The 18217-nt window shown below is 37.0% G+C and overlaps 2 protein-coding genes across 2 annotated transcripts; one reads left to right on the forward strand and one right to left on the reverse strand.

Moving 5' to 3' along the window:
- The first annotated feature begins 224 nt into the window (after positions 1-224).
- On the forward strand, positions 225-6574 carry LOC145913846 (uncharacterized). Its single transcript, XM_083001607.1, has 13 exons — positions 225-288; positions 861-946; positions 1098-1193; positions 1498-1651; positions 1878-2078; positions 2527-2748; positions 3917-4117; positions 4257-4442; positions 4671-4782; positions 5690-5838; positions 5942-6111; positions 6177-6272; positions 6479-6574. The coding sequence occupies exons 1-13, from the start codon at positions 225-227 to the stop codon at positions 6572-6574; spliced, it is 1833 nt and encodes a 610-aa protein (XP_082857733.1).
- Positions 6575-8061: 1487 nt separating this feature from the next.
- LOC145913016 (sulfhydryl oxidase 1-like) lies at positions 8062-16794 on the reverse strand. The gene is made up of 14 exons (XM_083000522.1): positions 16468-16794; positions 15966-16060; positions 15736-15836; positions 14782-14830; positions 14215-14326; positions 14045-14147; positions 13678-13838; positions 13173-13328; positions 12794-12923; positions 12202-12324; positions 11807-11945; positions 11288-11459; positions 10844-11054; positions 8062-9590 (listed from the first exon to the last, which is right to left on the reverse strand). The coding sequence occupies exons 1-14, from the start codon at positions 16614-16616 to the stop codon at positions 9264-9266; spliced, it is 2028 nt and encodes a 675-aa protein (XP_082856648.1). The 5' UTR covers positions 16617-16794; the 3' UTR covers positions 8062-9263.
- Positions 16795-18217: the final 1423 nt, after the last annotated feature.

Consider the following 18217-nt stretch of genomic DNA (forward strand, 5'->3'; position numbering starts at 1 on the left):
TGCAAGCGACTAGCTTTCTCTCAGGGCGGCACGTAACTTTTACTATTTGGTGATGAAATGGGCGCGTTTAAACTTGGCACTCGGTGACTGCAGTGGTCACACGAACACAGCGCGCCAAACAGGAATAGAAGACTTTTTAGCAGTCGATGTATTTTGTTGTACAGTTGTCGTGAATAAGTCCTACCCAGGAAGTTATTGACAAAACTCTAGGCTGTTATATTGCAATGGAAATGAAACAAGTTTTCCTTGCCAGTTTCTGCTGGTGCATGGTCATCGTTGCTGCAACAGGTTAGTTCACAAAACTATAGAGTCATTTAATTAATATTTACAGTTTTTTGGTGAAAATACAATATGGTGATACACTAACTGTTGGTGTTAACTTTTATTTTATCGTCGTATTGTGGTCCAGCAACGCAAAAATATTTTCATGTGAAAACGCACGATATAAATGTTACAAGGTTAAGAAACGGATTTCCATAAATATGTGTTGCAATGTATGTACAGGTGTGCCGGAACCCGAGCCAACAGCTGCTGATGTATCCCAAAACATAACTGAATACGTTAACAGTACGAAACAACATTTTCGTAAATAACTCGCTATTTCAAGCCGTTGTCTTGAAATAACGTTTTGCAGTGCAAATTTTACACATATAAATTGACAAATACGGCATTGTTTTTGAACAGTGTTGTTCAAAACATTTAGTGCTGGCAACTGTAAAAGATAATGGTGTCGCGTATAGTGTTTTGGGGATTTTGACGGGAATCAAATCATGACATTTTATGTTGCGCTTACGTCAGCTGCATGAAAAAAATCCAACAACATCAATTAACAGTTGCTTTAAAAGTTGCAATGTTTACAGCTACTGTCTGCTATGAGTGCATCAACGCCAAATCGGACGAAGAATGCATGCTGCAAGGAACAGCCTCACCATGCCGAAGCAACCAGGTAACCCTGATTAACCCACAATTTTAAACAGCACCGATTCTAGGAATGTATGCGTTTGATATTGGACCCAGTATAGTGATCGATTTATCAGAAAAAAATCATTCTCTTCCTCAAAGCTTTGCATTGAACTAAGATGCTTTTGTTTTTACAGGAGTCATGTCAAACTGTTATCCGTTACCTCGGCCAGCAAAGGTTGATCACAAAACAGTGCAAGCAACGCAAAGCTTGTATTAACAACCTGAACCAGGTAAAATATAGTTTAAGAAATTCGGTTGATATCTGGCGTGTTTTATATTTTTGACATAGTTATTAGGCTTTTAGGAATATATTATCACATTTTTATTTTTTAAATTAATGTTTAATTCCTTGTAAAACGATCTGCACCCCAAAAAGCTTGCCAAGTTTCTTTAACTACTAACACATGGCTTGTGAAAGAGGGATTTGTATATGCAGTGGTCAAATTGTTCACCTCACAAAGGGGTTTGTCTCTAAACAAAAGAGCGTTCGAAATCGTTTGTAAACAATTGCCTCACCGGAAACCTTGCTTTCAGAACGAAGCAGTTTGCAAACCAAACGTCGCCGACTCTTTCTGCTACTGCTGTTGCCATGACGACAAGTGCAATGCTAATTCGGACGAGTGTTGGGGTGAAGCTAAGGAAGTTAAGCCTGTGATTAGGAAAGACTCGCCAGAGAAGCCAACGAAAGGTACAGATGTTGTGTTATTTGATGTTAATTTGTGTTTTAATTAATAAATGTGCTGCTACCTGCGTGGGGTGCAGAATATTATATGATTTATAAAATTACAGAATACTATAGCCGTATTATAGTAAATGTACATTCTATTTGAAAAAATGTTACACTCTATATAAATTCAAAACATGCAACCCAAGCCAGCAGGCTTATGCATTTATACGTTGTTATTTGATTGCAGCTGAATGCGAAGATATGGAAGAACCAAGCATTGCTGTTCCAATCACAACTTGCACGGATGGAAACAGTGCCGACTCCATATGCGCTATGAACGAGGCAGAGAAGATTATCATGATCCAACCTGTGAGAAGAAAGTGCAGAAAACTTCCCGACGGTAGCTACGTTTGGGATGAAGTTACCCTTGCTTTGCTACAGGATGAAGGTAGGTTGAAGGAAATGTTTTAAATCAAAAATCAAATTTGTGTTTTGTGCTGATAACTACCACGCGAATGAACAATAAACACAAGAAATAAAATGGCCTGGACACCGATGAAAACATAAACGTTGTCGAGTCCTCATGCGCCGGTAATGTTTAAAGAACTTTTTCCACAACCACAAAAACAAAAAACGTCTTCTCTTTTTGAAATAAAATCACATCGTGATCAAAAAAACACTTCTAATTTCCTTGAAAGTTGTAAATTTATATCTTGCGTGAGATGCAAATAGTGAACACTGGTCCTTCCTGTCAGTTCTTACCAGTGCATGGTCATGCGGGTTAACTTTCACGCACTTTTTTCCACTTTGTGGCATTTTGATGATGAGACACTATAGATCAAAACACTATCTGCAACATTATGGCTAAATTGCTTCTACAATATCTTACTTTTTAGATGTAACTTGTCCGGCGGCCGAAGAACCAACAGAAAACAGCGACATCGCTTGCTCAGGAGAAAACTTCATTGGATCGCGGTGCATGTACCAGTGCAAATCCGGTTACGTCCTTGAGGATATGTCCACGGACCAAGTAGTGGCACCCGACAGAGCTGTGATTGATTGTGTGATGGACAAAGAATTCGGGTTGGTTTGGAACGGCGGAGCACCAGAATGCAAAGGTATGTGGGCTGTTCTATGTTTAAAATGTTTGGAACATCATACGTCTCAACAAGCGGTATTGTATTGGCAGCTAAAGTTCCCAATTAACAGGTATACATCTTCTGTAGTAAACCAATAAGTTTTCATAACCGCAACGATGAACACTGGTGTCTAAAATTATTCGCAAAGTAAAAATTTCGCAGTTTGTTTCTGTTCACTCTGCTGAAATCTGTTTCAAAACGGATTGTTTTGTATCAACTAAGGCTCGTGTTTGAGGCAACGCTTTAACACGCCCATTAAAGTCGGCAGAATCACCGACCCGACAAAATTATGCTTTAAAATGTCACATGAACCGAGTTGACCCGTCGATCGAACTTGGATCTGCTGGCTAGTGTAATGGTGTTGGGTTTTACACACATTTACAGCAATCTAATATCAACATGCATTTGCCGCAAATGTTTAATGCGTATTTTAAGAACACTGCTAGTAGACTATAAAAAATATGCAATCCTATGCCAATGTCAAGTATTTCAAACAGATAATAAAAAACAGAGTATCCTTCACGTTACAGCTCAAATTACCAGCAACATAACGCCGTATACGCAATTGAACATTACGGGTTTGGCGTTTAGAAATATATCTTCATTGCCCCTTTGCCCTCAGCACTCGCAACGTACATCTAAACTAGATGATTCACATGCATGTCTGTATAGGATGGGTTTTGTCTCGCTCGGTGAACGTTTCGTAAACGCTGTTTAATGTAAAGGGATTGTTCTGAATGGCTTTAATCTAAATATTTACCATCACTTGAAAGCTCCTTGCCGAAGAAATACACGTGAAAACCATCACGCTTTTGCTTTACTGCCTTATGAAAGATGCGATTCTATGTTTAAATTGAAACTGTGCTTGATGTGTTTTTGCCTGATTTAAATTTACCCGGTTAAATTAAAGTGTAAAATAAGGATTTCAGTTCCCAAAACATTTATCGTTTGTTGTGGAGAAATGCAAACATATCAGGCATTTGTTCAAATGAAAAGTTAGTTTTACAGAACAACACCACACTATGTTTAAACATGCCCAAACATAACATTATTTCAGTCAGTTAGGCCAGTGCTATGAAAATTGCTACTGTGTCCACAAAAAAACAATTTCCCAACAAGTTTTATTCAGTTGTCTTTCATGTTACAGCACTTGCTTGTGACGCATCACTTCTTCCACCGAACGATATTATCGATCTTTCCTGCAGCGACGGAAGCAACCTTGGTAGCGTTTGTCACTTCGAGTGCGCACGAGGTTTCGGCCTGAACCCGGCCACCAGTTCGTCCGTCGCCTGCATTCCAACTGGACCTGCATCCGTGCAATGGGATAGGGAAATCCCCCAATGCGAGCGTAAGCGGGGATGTGTTGAGTTTTTTTTAGTACTTTGATCCGGTTTCGAACCGATTTTATGTCATATTTTTTTACTTGGTACTTTGGCGTAAATAGGTTCCGATCTTGGTGACTTTTCACGTGCGTTTGTGTGTTACAGCATTGTCCTGTGACCCTTATGTGGTGGATGGCGCAATTGTGACGTGCACTGATGAAATGAGAGTCAATTCCACCTGCGAGGTCACGTGCAAAGACGACGGTCACGTCGTCTTTCCGTCCACTTTCGATTCAGTCACGTGCCTCCACGATCAAACCTGGACTGGCAATGACGCCCCTTGCTGTAGAAGTAAGTGATATATTTGTGTGTTTTTGTTCGATGTCAACCTTGTCAACCTCTTGGAAAAAATGAATAATCTTAAACAGTAATAACAAGAACCTTTCACAACTGGTAACATTTAATGGCTGTTTGCAAAGTGACTTCTTAAAACATCGACCTATTATTTGGCTTTTTTGAATTATCCAAAAAACGTTTTGGGTTTGTACACTATATAGTATGACAATTAATATTTCACAGAACCGTGTCCTCCAAATGTGCCCATGGACATGGTAGTTGCCATGGATTCGTCGAGCAGTATCACCAGGAGAACCTGGGCAAGAATGCAATCGTTTGTGAAACGACTTGTAAAGTAAGTTTTTATGAATAAACGCATTGAAACTGTTTAATATACAAAGCAATATAGGCCCTTTTTGAAGCTGATTAACGTCAAACCGATTTGAAGGTTTTAGTAAACAACGCAAAAAAACGTATTAAAAAGGCAAACGTTTACTTTGGCGTAAAAGTATTAAAAACACAGTAACAATTCCCAGTCTATTATCATGACTCAGTCGGTCTTCCGATTGAGATAAAACCGGGTTGCGCAACCTCCCATAACGACAAACAATTGCGCGCACGGCATTAAGGCCATTGGGCGTCCTGCTCACACGCAATAACCGCCATACGAACCGCCAGCAGTCAGACCACCAGTTATTCCTGCTTTTGTGGCCAGTGCTTTTGTGTTACGAAGCTTCAGGCCGGGTTATTAGCCGTCGCGGGCCAATACAATTAAGTCGAGGTTTGGGATTAATTGGGCGTTTAGCTTGCGACATTGGCCACCACCCGATTTTGCCGTCTATCCGCCGTTGTTCAATTTATTAGCGGAAAGGTTTCATGTAGTGGCGGATTTACGTAGAGAAATGTGGATACATAATGAATGAAGTTTATGAAAATGAACAACACATTAAGTATGTCTAATTACGTTCGTCTTGGCCAGCGAGCAGAACCAGCGAAAATATAAATTTATCAGTTATTCGCCACATGTGAATTAAACCATCTACAGGAAAATGTATTTGACAGCAATCATGTTCAGTGAAACGTTTACATGTTGTTATGAGCAATGATTATTGAAGGTAACATGTTGGCTATAAAACATTTGTATTTTTGGCACTAGGAGATTTTAATGTTGACAAACTTTTTCCAATGCACGCCACAGAAAAAAGTGTCCAAATCAAAATTCTCCATGTACAACAATATTCCTAAATTTTAAATTCTTGCAGGGAATTTACTGTGGGGCCAGAATCGACCAACTTTGCCATCTTCCGTTACAACAACAAACCAGATAACGATAGCCATATTCCCTTCGACGCCGGTCATGACGAAGCAACCCTTCTTGAAGCCATTGACCGCATACCAAAGAATGGAAAAGGTAAAACTAATAACTGAAGTACAACGGAGGCAGCAGTATTGTAACCTTGCTTGATGCTCAATTTTCAGTATGAAATATATGCTAACTTTATTTTCGATTATAGGAACATGGACAGGACTTGCCTTGCAGTTCGCCGCGCAAGTCTCTTTAGCTCCGTCTAGCGGCAACAGAGAAAAGAAGCCCGACATGGTGGTGGTCATCACAGACGGACAAAACAGCAGAGACGATGACGTTCCAGCTTCTATTCAACACCTCAAAGATATGGATGCAACTGTACGTCTTGTGGTTTAAAGTCAAAGCGCTTAGATTTTTAAGTAAGCTTTGTGTTTTTTTACAAGGTGATGGTGGTGTCTGTGAAACCGGCCAGGAGGTTGGCAGGAAAACCACGAAAAACTGAACATCTTACTGATGTGGCTGCAGGAATTGAAGCTAACGTAAGTCTGTCAGCAATTTCCTTCGGCTTTCACTGTTAAATGATTAGCAGACTTAAAAGCATTTGGTAGTTATAAACCATGCAATGTAGGTGAAAATGATAAAGAAATTTAACCCCTAGAACGCGAACTTTCTACAAAATTCTTATGTATGATTCTGCTCTGGTTAGTTTATGCTTATTTTCAACTTGTGCTTATTTGAATTTCAGGTGTTTTACCCATCATCCAAAGGCACCTTAGACGTCATTGAAGATATTAAAGTTGTCGTCACTGAAAAGATTTGCGGCAACATTTGCCAAATGTAATGTTTGAGTTTGATGACTGAATTTATTCATTGTGTAGCGTGTTAAATGTTCCCATATGTGAATTATATGCCGTAAAAATTACGACCAAATAACGCCAATACCTCGGTGCGTCTTAAACTTTGAATAAAACTTACTTTTTATTTCAAAAGATATCTCATGCGGCACTGAAATAATTGTGCACAGTGGTTTCGCAGTAAATGTAGGCTAATTTTCAACGATCGGTAAACTTCATCAAAATCATATCCCTTCTGTATCAATTAGGCAATTCATCTTGAACAAAATTTGTTGGATTCGCCAAAATTTATTTGTATCTTGTTGTATAACGTGTTTTTGAAGTTTTGTGTTTTCTCATATATTGCATGAACATTCCCGTTGAACTGTATGTTCCGAGCTACACTAGTTGTCAGTGTGTTGTGCCAGCTTTTGATGCGTCGTGTTTTGTTGCAAATACATAGATTTTATTGACTATATACTATGGAGGTTTTTTGTAATGAGGACAGAGGGCTTTAAAACCACCTGCGAAATTCATCGAATAGCGAAAATTTGAAAAGCTCATCTGTTTAGATGCAATAACAATATCAATCGATTGCTGCAGTGATGTGCATTGTTCTGGCACAATTGACCTTTTGTTTAAGTAGGCTAAAGGTGTACTTAACTAACGCAGGCGTTCCCAACTTTCATGAATCGGTAACGCACTCATCTCTAAAAAACTGTTATGACAACACATTTGAAAATCGTTAAACGAAATCGCTTGCAAAAAAGCCAATATAATTTTTTGCACATATATTACATTGGTGGTTTGCCTTTTGCACTATCGGTTACCAAGCAGATCCGTTTGGCCATAGTGCGCTCCACAGTGGTTCGTCGTATCTGTTGTTCGGTACTCAGTATCGGGTACCCTGCAGATCGACGTTGACCGAAAGGTACCACAAAGTGGAAATTAGTGTGCCTGCGTGCCACTCAACAGCTGCACTGATGAGACCTTACAGGTCGAAACAATGCGTGTACACACCCTGTCTGCAGCTTTGAAATCGCTTGCGTTGTACAAGAATTCTCTTTTTTTACTACAACAGCTAAAAGGTTATGCAGTTTGTTATGGCAAAGATGTTAACCTTCAATCTTATCGTAACAATAACAGTGTGGCATATCTATGTTTAAGATATAACACAATAATATACAAAGTGTGGTGACTAACCACAAAGTTGCAGCCTTGGCCGTTTGGTCGGCGAAGTCGTCTGAAAGTCACACCAGCTGCCCTGATAAGACCTTTTAGGTCGAAACAGCAGCCATCTGTCTGCAGCTTACACAATAATAAAAAAAGTTTTCCTACCTTCAGACATACATATTTTCATTCTGACGCACAATAAAATTCTGGCCATGCTAGAAAATATCCTGACGCATGGTATCCTTACCGTAACATGGATGGTGTTGTACACGGATTCGAAGGTAGAATAACTTTTAATCATAAAACCAAAAAAACCTTAATATTCTACATATTATCCTCATTTATTCACCGAAAGCATCATAAAAACAATTCGCTACAATGGTGGCAGGATTGTGAGAAGCAATTTCCACTAAAACACACACAACTCAACGATGACATCTTGTGTCAGATAAACTTAAAAGCACTTTGACGAAAAACTTAAAACCACAACTCATGTGGCTTATTATAACACACTAACTATTGCACATATAAAAATGCACCACAGTTGCAAAAAGTTGTATGCACTGAAATAGGCCTCGTTGCTTCAAGAAATGCTAAAAAAGTACAAACACATTTAAAAAATCATTGCTTATTCGAATTATCATTTGAAATTTCTGTTGCTCTGGGATTGGTAAAGCAACGAGGAATTTGGATGGAGAAAAAAAGCAATACAGCAATAAATAAATTAAACGCAAAACTGGTTCATACCCATGCAGTAGAAAAATATAATGCAGACATACATATTTTAATGATGGCAACTTGTCCATGTTGCTGCTTTGAAAACAAAATAATAGTACAGCACTAGCTGTAAATGCTTCAGCAACAAATAGGTAAACAAGCAAATATAACACTTAACCTTGCTTTTGTGTCATAATCATAACAACAGATGCAGAAACTTTAGCAGATGGCGTATGACAGTGGAAGTGAATTCACAAAACTCGGAAACTGTGGGACAATATTTAGGATCATGGCTTGGTTTTAACAAACTTGTGTGAAAAAATACAGATTTGATGTATTGCTGGAACAAAAAAATGTCTGGATGTTGAAATAAATGTGGGGTATGATGGACATTAAAAACAAGCAGTTCAAACCAAGTTGTGCTTCATTAACGTCTATAAAGACTAAAAAACTGCATGTGTATTCACAGCAGCACAACGAACCTAGTACAATTACTATGTTGCATCTATGCAAATAAAAACAAACCAATGTGTATTTTCTTTAAGTAATAAATAGTCCGAATTTCCCCATCAACAGATCATATAACAGAACTATTCCCAAAAGACAATAAAATGTCTTTTGGTGTTTTGTGTATTGCAAAAATTGTACTACATATAGATTTTTTTAAAAATATCTTTTGATGAAAACAAATAACTATTCGATTTCACTGTAATTCTCAACCTTATTCGTACCCACAACCGTTCAAAAAAACATCTCCGATCAAAATCTAAGTGCCACCAACTCTAGTGCCTACATATACCCTTGATACTACATTACATGCTTGTAATTTTTCTTACGACTGAACAAAGTTCTTCGGAATTTGTAACCCCAGAAAAGACAGAGGGCGCCACCTATTGACACAACCCACATAAGAAGGCATAAATTAAAATCCATTTGGTTAAATCCAAGTTGAAGGCGGAAACTTCCAGAAAATGAACCAAGCCCTCTTCGACCGACTACATTCGAGCCCAGAGCACGAGGATGAAAAGAATTTTTTCCACCTTGATGGTTATTATCTTTGTTAACTTGTACATTTTGAAGTCTTGCTTCCCATATTTCTTGTTTTGAGATTGGAGGTCTTGCTTTTTCTTCAAGCTGTGGAAGTGGAAATAAAATATTTGTGTGAGTGCTATACTTTGTAACGTACTTCTCAAAAACAAAAGCAAAATACGAAAGAAAGTCACAAACGACTTTTTTTCTTGCCTGATTTGGGTGCCATTACCACATTATATCTAGTTATGCTATTTGTCGCACCCAAGGAAGTAAGTAGCAGGTCATGAAAGAAACGAAGTTCTCTTCTACCACTATCGTTAAAAATGAAGATGAGCCACAGGGACTGAGTATCTTCACTACAATCTCAGCTACGACGTACTACTTCTACGTCCTTGTTTACCTTTTCACGAATTTTATTTGCTACTGGACGAACTAAAGCTTCAATAATCACACTCTCCAGTTGCCGCGTGTTTTCTAAATCTTCTTTTAACATATTTTCGACTATGCTAGCTTCCTCTTCTGAATCCTGCTCATGAGGAAAACCCATTTGTGGTGCATGATCCTCTCTCAGACGAGGTGGAGGAATCTGATTGAGCACAGCTTCATCCACATTTTCAAGAGGATCGAACAGATAAACTGACTGTGGGTCATCACCGTCTGGATGGGCAACAGTTTGCAAACCCACTTGTATAACATCTGGCAACTTGTTATTGAGGGCCATTTCAACCAGCGATAGTTGTGCACTGGCATCTGGGTTTATCACGTCAGTAGATTCATCAGATTTTTCACTGTTAACATTGCGAGGTAGTTGATATGGTTGATTAGGCTCAGAATTGGCTTGCAAAGTTGCTGTTTGACTTGTAGCTTTCGAAGAAGTACTTACAGTTGGTAAAATTTCGTCACTGTTGTTTTCAAGTAAAATGCCACCGTCCAATGACTGGTATGCAGAATCATTCAAAAGTTGAGCCGAATTATTGCTTGCGATTGTGACAATGTCGACAGTTTGTTTTGTGTAAACAACATGTTCAATCGCATCCACAGCCAGCGGGTTTTCAGATTGAAGATTAGTTGCTTTGGTATTTATAACAGTAATGAAAGGTGATTCTTCATTGTTTATAGAAGACATGCTTTGATATTCTGGTAAATTGTTTGCATCAGATATCATCAGAATACTTGATGCAGATTTTGTTACTGTGTAACTTCTATTTGTGAGCTCTGTCAACTGAGGTATCTGTTTATGGTAAGGATAAAAAACAAGAAAGAATCTTCTTTGTGCAACATAATTGTTAAATGAGTTTTAGAGAGGAAAAATTTACATGTTAACGACGTCATCAAATGGCTAGTGTTGATTTTACCTTATCTTGATTTGTCTCGTCATTCTCCTCTTCATCTAAGTTAACGTAATCCATGGCAACATTTTGCTTTGAATATCTTTTGATTAGATATTTTGCCACATTGCTCTCGTCCCATTGGTTGTCAGGGTTTTGACAATTTGGACACAGATCCATTGGAGGAAATTGAATTTTTGGAAAAGCTGGATCTTCAGTGGATGAGTTTGCATGTAACCTGACAAAACAATATAAAATACATTACTTGCTAGTTTTCTAAAAGGTTATTTGTTTAAAAACAGCAAGAAAAACTGATGTTACTCTTTTAACTACTTCTGTAACCAAAATAAATACAGTTTTGGACGTAATTATAACCTAAAAATGCATGTAAGTTTCATTGAAAATGTCAGCATGTGGGCAATAACCACCTCTGAGTAATTATGTTTTGCAACAACAAAGTGATTGGATTACCTTTCATTTACACTATTGTGAATTCTCCACAACCACAAGATGGCACTAAAGGGTTCAGGAGAGTTTTTATAAGGCATTTCTTTAATTTCCTTCATGAAGTTGATTCTGCACTCGCGGCAGCCAAAGAAATTTATGATGTAAGATGCCATTGCATCAGGTACCAAGCTTTGGTCTTTTGAGAAAGCGAGTACAATTAATGTTAATTAATGTAGCAAAGTGAAAATCTTATACCACAAGTTGTCCACAACAACAAAATAACAGAATATACCACCTAACATAAATTTCTTTTAAACTATCAAAGAATGCAGCAAATCATGGCTTGCCTTTTATATTTACACATTCCTTTAGCATTTTCATGTCAATTTGAATCAACAGTAGTAGAGAAATGATAGTGGTTGACAATTAGCAAAATGTAAGTCAGTGATATGTCCTTTATTTTTGCAAAATTATTTCGTAATCACCAACAACATATAAATGTGCATTGGAGGTTAGAGACCAAAGAGATACCTCTAAGCTTACCTGGAAGTTTTGCATTGAATGATGCAACTGTCATGGTGTGGAAAAGGGTCCACAACGAACATGGATATCGACGTAAACTTGGTTTACTCGGTTGACAACCAACCCACAATTTATTCGTTGGTGGCAGGTGTCGATTTTTCTACAGTGGAAACATATTAAGAAATCATGTATCCTAACCTTTTAAACAACCATGCTTTATGTAAAAGCAGTATAGCCAACAATGTTATTTTTTTTATAGCGAGCTGCAGACTTGGTCACTGTAGCTGCAATGATAAGACTTGTCATGTCGTAACAGTAACCATGCTTTATGTTTGCACACATTTTAGTTACTACTTTTGACAAAATTTTTACCTTAACATTATCTAATATACGTATATACGCAGTGCTTTGCTTACAGATTTTTCTTTAACTTTTTCTGCCCACTTGTTGTAGTTGATGCTCTGCTGAGGTCGCAGCCATTCTTCAAGGTCGAGCATAAATTCAAGGGTGCTGGGTCTACCAGGCATATGTTCACCGAGCTAAACAAACACAATATTCAACACACATTTGTTGTATTTACCATATCCTATTACTTCCTTGAGGAAAATGAACAAATGTTGCTTCAAAAGGTTGGTTGATTGGGAACATATGTAAGGTTTTAAAAGTTTTACAACATATTGCCATGGTAACAAAAGAAAATCAGTACACTCAAATGTAAATTTGGGAAATGACCGGACTTTGAATTCAAATCAAAACAATGCAGTATGGATGGGCAATTGATTCAGCCTGGCATTTCATATTTTGACAGAGACAAAATATAGCATGTTTCTTCCAATTTAATTAGGCCTATAACTTTTACAATGAGCAATTAAAATATGTACTGTTCAGCTGGCTTATGGAACACACATTAAACAGTGAGCATACTTTAATTGTAATATGGAATCAGATCAATCCATACACAAACATGCAGTATTAACCAGGGTATTTAGCACAATTAACATTCCTTGCCTTCGTAAATGCAGAAATGAAGGTCTTCAATCCATTTAACTTCTTGCCTTCAAGGACTTTTACAGCTGTAACTTCCATGGTGAGAGCGTAACGAATTGCAGATTCTATATCAGCAAGATACACCAGGCTCCTTAATAAAAAAAATAGTGAGTAAGCAAAAATTATTTAGAAGCTCACAAATAGACATGACATATATGAGAGATATATGAATGACCATGAAATTAAGCTTTTTTGTTAAAAATATTATTTATAATAAACAGACTTATTTTTTTAAGTTTTTTTTTTAATATTTATAATAGCTCTTGGATCTAAAATAACTCACAAAGAGTGATGGACGATTATTTTTCCCTTGTGGTTATTTAATAAAATATACACACACCTTTTAACATCTCTGTAGTCAACTGTGACTTGATTGACATTGTTGAAGGAATCTGAGAGGTTTTGAGAAAAAGGAGAATCAAATCTTGCAATGGGTTCTCCCACACCAGGGAGTTTGGTCAACTGGTAAGTGAAAAAATGGCGACTTTTCAGTTTTCTGCAAAAACAAAAAACACATGAGAAAATCAGATAAAATGGTTGTACTGCCCGTGCAATAACCTTGGTGGATCAAATCTAAATTTTTCATTTTAAAATCAGTTTTGGAGAGCTGCAGACTGGGTGTGTACACACACTGTTTCGACCTGAAAGGTCTTATCAGTGCAGCTGTTGACAGTAGCACTGTGCTAGCTTTAACACTAGCGGGCATACTAATAGTTTTGTTTTCATACCAAAAAAATATGTTGCTTTCATATACAAACATTTGTTTTGAAAACAATAAATAAAGCAAATGTGATCGCTGACACAAACTAATGGAAAAAACTTTAGGTTTAAAACAGGAAACTTACACGTTGATATTTGTGACAGTTTTGTTTTGGTGTATGACAACAACCTGTGGGAGATCCCCAAGATTGATATCAAGTTTTTTGGCAAGTTGTTCCCCATCGGCTCTGTTCACATTCACACGACGGACAAATAGGTTGGTGCAGGACGATGTATCAAGAATTACCTTTAAGTAGAATAAAGTTTTGCAAACAACTTTGCATTTCCAAAGTAATAACAAATGGCCTCCATATAAAATGTCTGTGATTGGTTAGTTATCTTTTGATAATTATTTTAACTGTCGTTGAATTAAACCTAAAAATGTTTATAAAAAACACAGAAAAAATAAGTGCATCACAAACAAATAGATTGACTGTATATATGTGTACATACTTCTTTTCCAATGTATGAATTTTCATCTTCAAAAATAACAGCGGTGTACTGGGTTGATTCAGTGGTTTTTGATGGTGAAAGTTCATTCATAACTTCTTCATATCTTTGAAGGAAAATATAGTTGCCCATGGATGAGTATACAGAAGCTTGTTAAGCAAACATGGACCCACCCTGAAACTCTTAGTATTGGCTTGGGTCTTTCGTGAGTCCATTTAAGTTGATTGATGTGCCTCGAAATGTAATTAATGATCTCTCTTCTGATCTCACTTATCCCCTGATCTCCTGCAAGATATGAATTTTTGCTTACCAACTCTTTCTTTTACAACTAAGCAACACAAATTTTGTATTGAAGATACAGGAAAACTTTTTTGGGGCCAGAACTTCTGGTGATTTAATCTGGGCAGCCAAACTTGGGTTGAAATTATTACGGCTTAAGAAAAGTGTTCCTAGTGCAGTTAGAAATCACTTGTCTGCACATTGTTTTTGCTTTTGGTTGCAATATATAAATGTCAATTATTGTTAACAGTTTAGTTTATAAACTATAAACTGTCCATGTTACTTCTGTAGCCAATTTGTCTGCCAGTAAAATTTTTGATAATTTATGGTCTGTGAGTTGGAGCTTTTGGCAACCTCTGATATATTGAGATGCAAAGATCGAATAGTGCTCCATTTCAATAAATATGAAAGGTTTTGTAAAATACCGACTTTAACAATATTATCAACCTATATATACTTGCCTGTGTATGTTTCTCCTGGATTACTGCTGTTCGAAAAGGCTGGATAAAACTGCAATTAATAACAACATGTTTAAATAATTTGGCACATAATACAGCCTAAGCATGCATACATAAATCACAAGTACTGTGCAGTAATTTATCACAAAGTGAACAATGAATCAAGGCTAATGAAATGACAATGAAAAATCTATATATCACTTTTTTGCAGAAAAATATACGCAAAAAAAGTGAAACAGTTTCAACAACAAACTTCTATGATTGAAACATATTTCACTGACACTATAGAATGACTAATCCCACAGCCAGTCTACTAATCTGCTACATTTTAACTCTCTTTGCCACCAATTTTACCCTGAACACAGGATAGTCATTAACCCACAGCGGATGTCTATGGCAGGTTAAAAAATTCTCATCGCCACTAGGGGCAGTATCACCACAGTTGATTGCCCCAACACGGAACAACCAACTCCAACCTGGGGTAAAAATGTAAGTTTTAGAAGTGTGTTTTTTAGTTTTTTACATTGAGGTCCCAGTTGCACAAAGCAAAGATTGGTAAAAATTATCAGACAATGTGCAAAATATATGTCATGTTAGAAATAATGCGATGAAGTAGGAATGCAAATCAAGCAAATTTAAACCATGCAAAAGTACAATAAAAACAAAGCAAATTGTTACAAAAATTCACCTTTTACTATTTTTGGCAAAAAAACACAATTTAAAAAAAAAACATAATTATATTTACTAGCTGATGCAATGACTTAAAAACAGATTAAAATTGCAAAATAGATTGTAAACATTCACACCAATTAACTGTTTACTTTTTCCTGGACAGTTTTTTGTATTTTCCAGCAACAAAGATGACAAAGCAAAGAGCAACATATAACTTATTCTGGCAAAAAAATGCATGCACAAAGAAACCACTGTAAGGCAGCACAAGGCACATGCAACGTTTACCCTGAGTGTTGGATAATCAAGAATGGACATATTGCGACATATCTGCAAGTTTGCTGGATTTGGACAATTGATAACACCAACTTTAAGCAACATGTGCCATTCTAGAAACATACACAAACAAATAGCTAATCTGGTGCATACAATATGAACAATAGAAATATATGCATATTATAATAATAAGGCAGAAGGTTGTGACAACAGAAAAATACTTTATTTTTTTTTTATTTTACCTGCAACATCCTTTGCAAGAGCTTTAAATATGGGAGAAAATTCCTGGCAATGGCCACACCACGAGGAGTAGTACTCCACCAACCAAAGAGTTTTGCTGCAAAAATATTTTTTTATGCTAGGAAGTTTGGATAGAACATAAAACAAACAATATTAAGAGCACTAGAGCTGTTGAGTATACATACAATACCCATAAAATACTACCTAGATGCACATTTCTCGTCACACAAAGTACGATCGTTCAAAGCTACAAGGATTGCAAGAATAAATATACAACATAATATAGCGTTACAAGCTATCGCATGGCAAGGCAGGATTACCCCCCTGCTCAGGCCCTTATACTTGACCATCTCAACTCCAGTGCTACTAGCATGTAACTCTTCTTGTGCACCTGTGTTCCTTGACCATACGATACCCTGCAAAACTGCTGAGCTCCTATAGCTAAGTAGGTGCAGCATTGGGCCTGGTTAGCACACAGTAGTAACATAATAAATTTGCAATTACCTGGTAGAAAGGGTTTGCAACAGGTTGTCGCCGTTAAAAACAGTTACATTGTCCTTTTCATCATACAGCCCTTCATCCACTGCAGCACCGATTGTTGCACATTGAATAAAGCAAAGTGTTGTTATTAACACATAAGCCCTAACAATCATTATGGTCTGTAAGTAGGGAAAGTTCAAAGCATTTGAAACAAACAACACGATATGAAGAAAATAGCAAACAAGTTATCGAGTTTCAAAACTTTTACAAATAACGTCATTTCAAAAGTGTTCACTGTAACTGACATGCAGTGAAGCACAAAGTTTTTTTGATCCAGTTATTTCAGGTAGCACTACTGCTTGTTGCTTTGCACTTCCTGTTCAAGTTCTTCAATCAAATTGTCTTTTGACATCTGGTAAATAGTGTAACCATAAATAGATCCAATTATTCCCAACAAACCAAAAGCCCAAAAAAATTTTCTTGACCCATGGCTTTTGTTGAAAATCGCGTATTGTTGCTTGTTGTATTTTTCCATGGTTTCCCGTTGCCTAGGGGTCAAATTGTCTCTTGTTAAGTCGACTCTTCTCATACGCGGATGTTCAGAATCAGTGCTAGTGGGTGTGGGAGCAGACATTTCTTGTTTTTTGAATCAAAAACACTAAAAACAACATTGATTAACAATCAATTAATCATTTTTTTCAGAAACTAAATGTTATATATACAACACTTAACAAACTATGAATTATGCGGAAAAGTTGCAATTCTAATAGTTCTTATAATTGTCTGCAGTATATATATACCTTAAAGTGAATGCCCAAGAACATTGTTAACACCCAAATAGCTTTGCTACCACAAATACTCGCGCATCATTCTCATAGAATTTCAAAACATTTTTAAGATAAAACATTTAAACATTTTGGGTTATTTGTGAATTAATTTTTTTACAAATAAAAATTACAAATTGGGGTTTGTACACAATAATAAATTCACTTAATTGTAACCTATCCTGAACCTTCCACCACTCCCAGGCCAGCAACAACACACTTAACAAATTCTCAATGAGAATGTTGTGATTGTGAATCTTGTCACGTCGCCACCTGACCGGACTCCAAAATAAACACAGTTGCCTTATAGCGCTACCTTCCGGATAGATTTATTTTAATCACAAACAGTTTGTGCTAATATGGAAACAATATTTAACACAAAAACAAGCATAAGCTAAACCAGTGCTTGTCGATAGGCTCAAAGTTTTTCCAGGAGTATGATCAAAAGCAGATGACCAAGTTGTTTCGTGAAAATGTTAATTAAGAACGAAGCACTACGTGTACGAATATCCAAAGGCGGGGCCACGTTTAACAAATGTAATAGGAACCAACAACAAAAAAGAAAAAAAAAATTGGTATATGCAAATTGTTCAGAAATATTTGAACAAAGATATGCACGAAATGTAAGTGGTACACCATCCACTTCTGGGGCGAAGGAATAAATTAAAAACAAGACTAACCAGCAGCAAAAGGTGTTGTGGAGTCGTAGGTCTTTGGGAAGAATACAACGTCAAGTGCATTTTCAGGGAAAGAATATCATTCTGACAACATTGGGCAGGTGATTTATTGAATTTTTTGACGTATTTTGAAGACAAGCACTACGCCTTCTGTTAGTTTTGGTGGCTTCTACTATTCCAGTATGATCGGACTCGAATGGCATTGCATATAATCGTATACAGAAGTGGTGAAAGGCCTACAAACCTGCTTACAACGCCTGGCGAAGGCAATCC

Source organism: Ascidia mentula, chromosome 9, assembly GCF_947561715.1.
Source record: "Ascidia mentula chromosome 9, kaAscMent1.1, whole genome shotgun sequence".
Taxonomy (NCBI): Eukaryota; Metazoa; Chordata; class Ascidiacea; order Phlebobranchia; family Ascidiidae; genus Ascidia; species Ascidia mentula.

Bases quoted from the DNA above. Each gene is read 5' to 3' on its own strand.
- LOC145913846 (XM_083001607.1), top strand. From the start codon at position 225: ATGGAAATGAAACAAGTTTTCCTTGCCAGTTTCTGCTGGTGCATGGTC. The intron at 2,079-2,526 runs GTAGGTTGAAGG...CTTACTTTTTAG, and splicing joins TGCTTTGCTACAGGATGAAG to ATGTAACTTGTCCGGCGGCC. The intron at 4,443-4,670 runs GTAAGTGATATA...AATATTTCACAG, and splicing joins TGACGCCCCTTGCTGTAGAA to AACCGTGTCCTCCAAATGTG.
- LOC145913016 (XM_083000522.1), bottom strand. From the start codon at position 16,616: ATGATTGTTAGGGCTTATGTGTTAATAACAACACTTTGCTTTATTCAA. The intron at 16,061-16,467 runs GTAATTGCAAAT...ATATTTTTGCAG, and splicing joins TTGCAAACCCTTTCTACCAG to CAAAACTCTTTGGTTGGTGG. The intron at 14,831-15,735 runs GTAAACGTTGCA...TATTAATTGCAG, and splicing joins TTGATTATCCAACACTCAGG to TTTTATCCAGCCTTTTCGAA.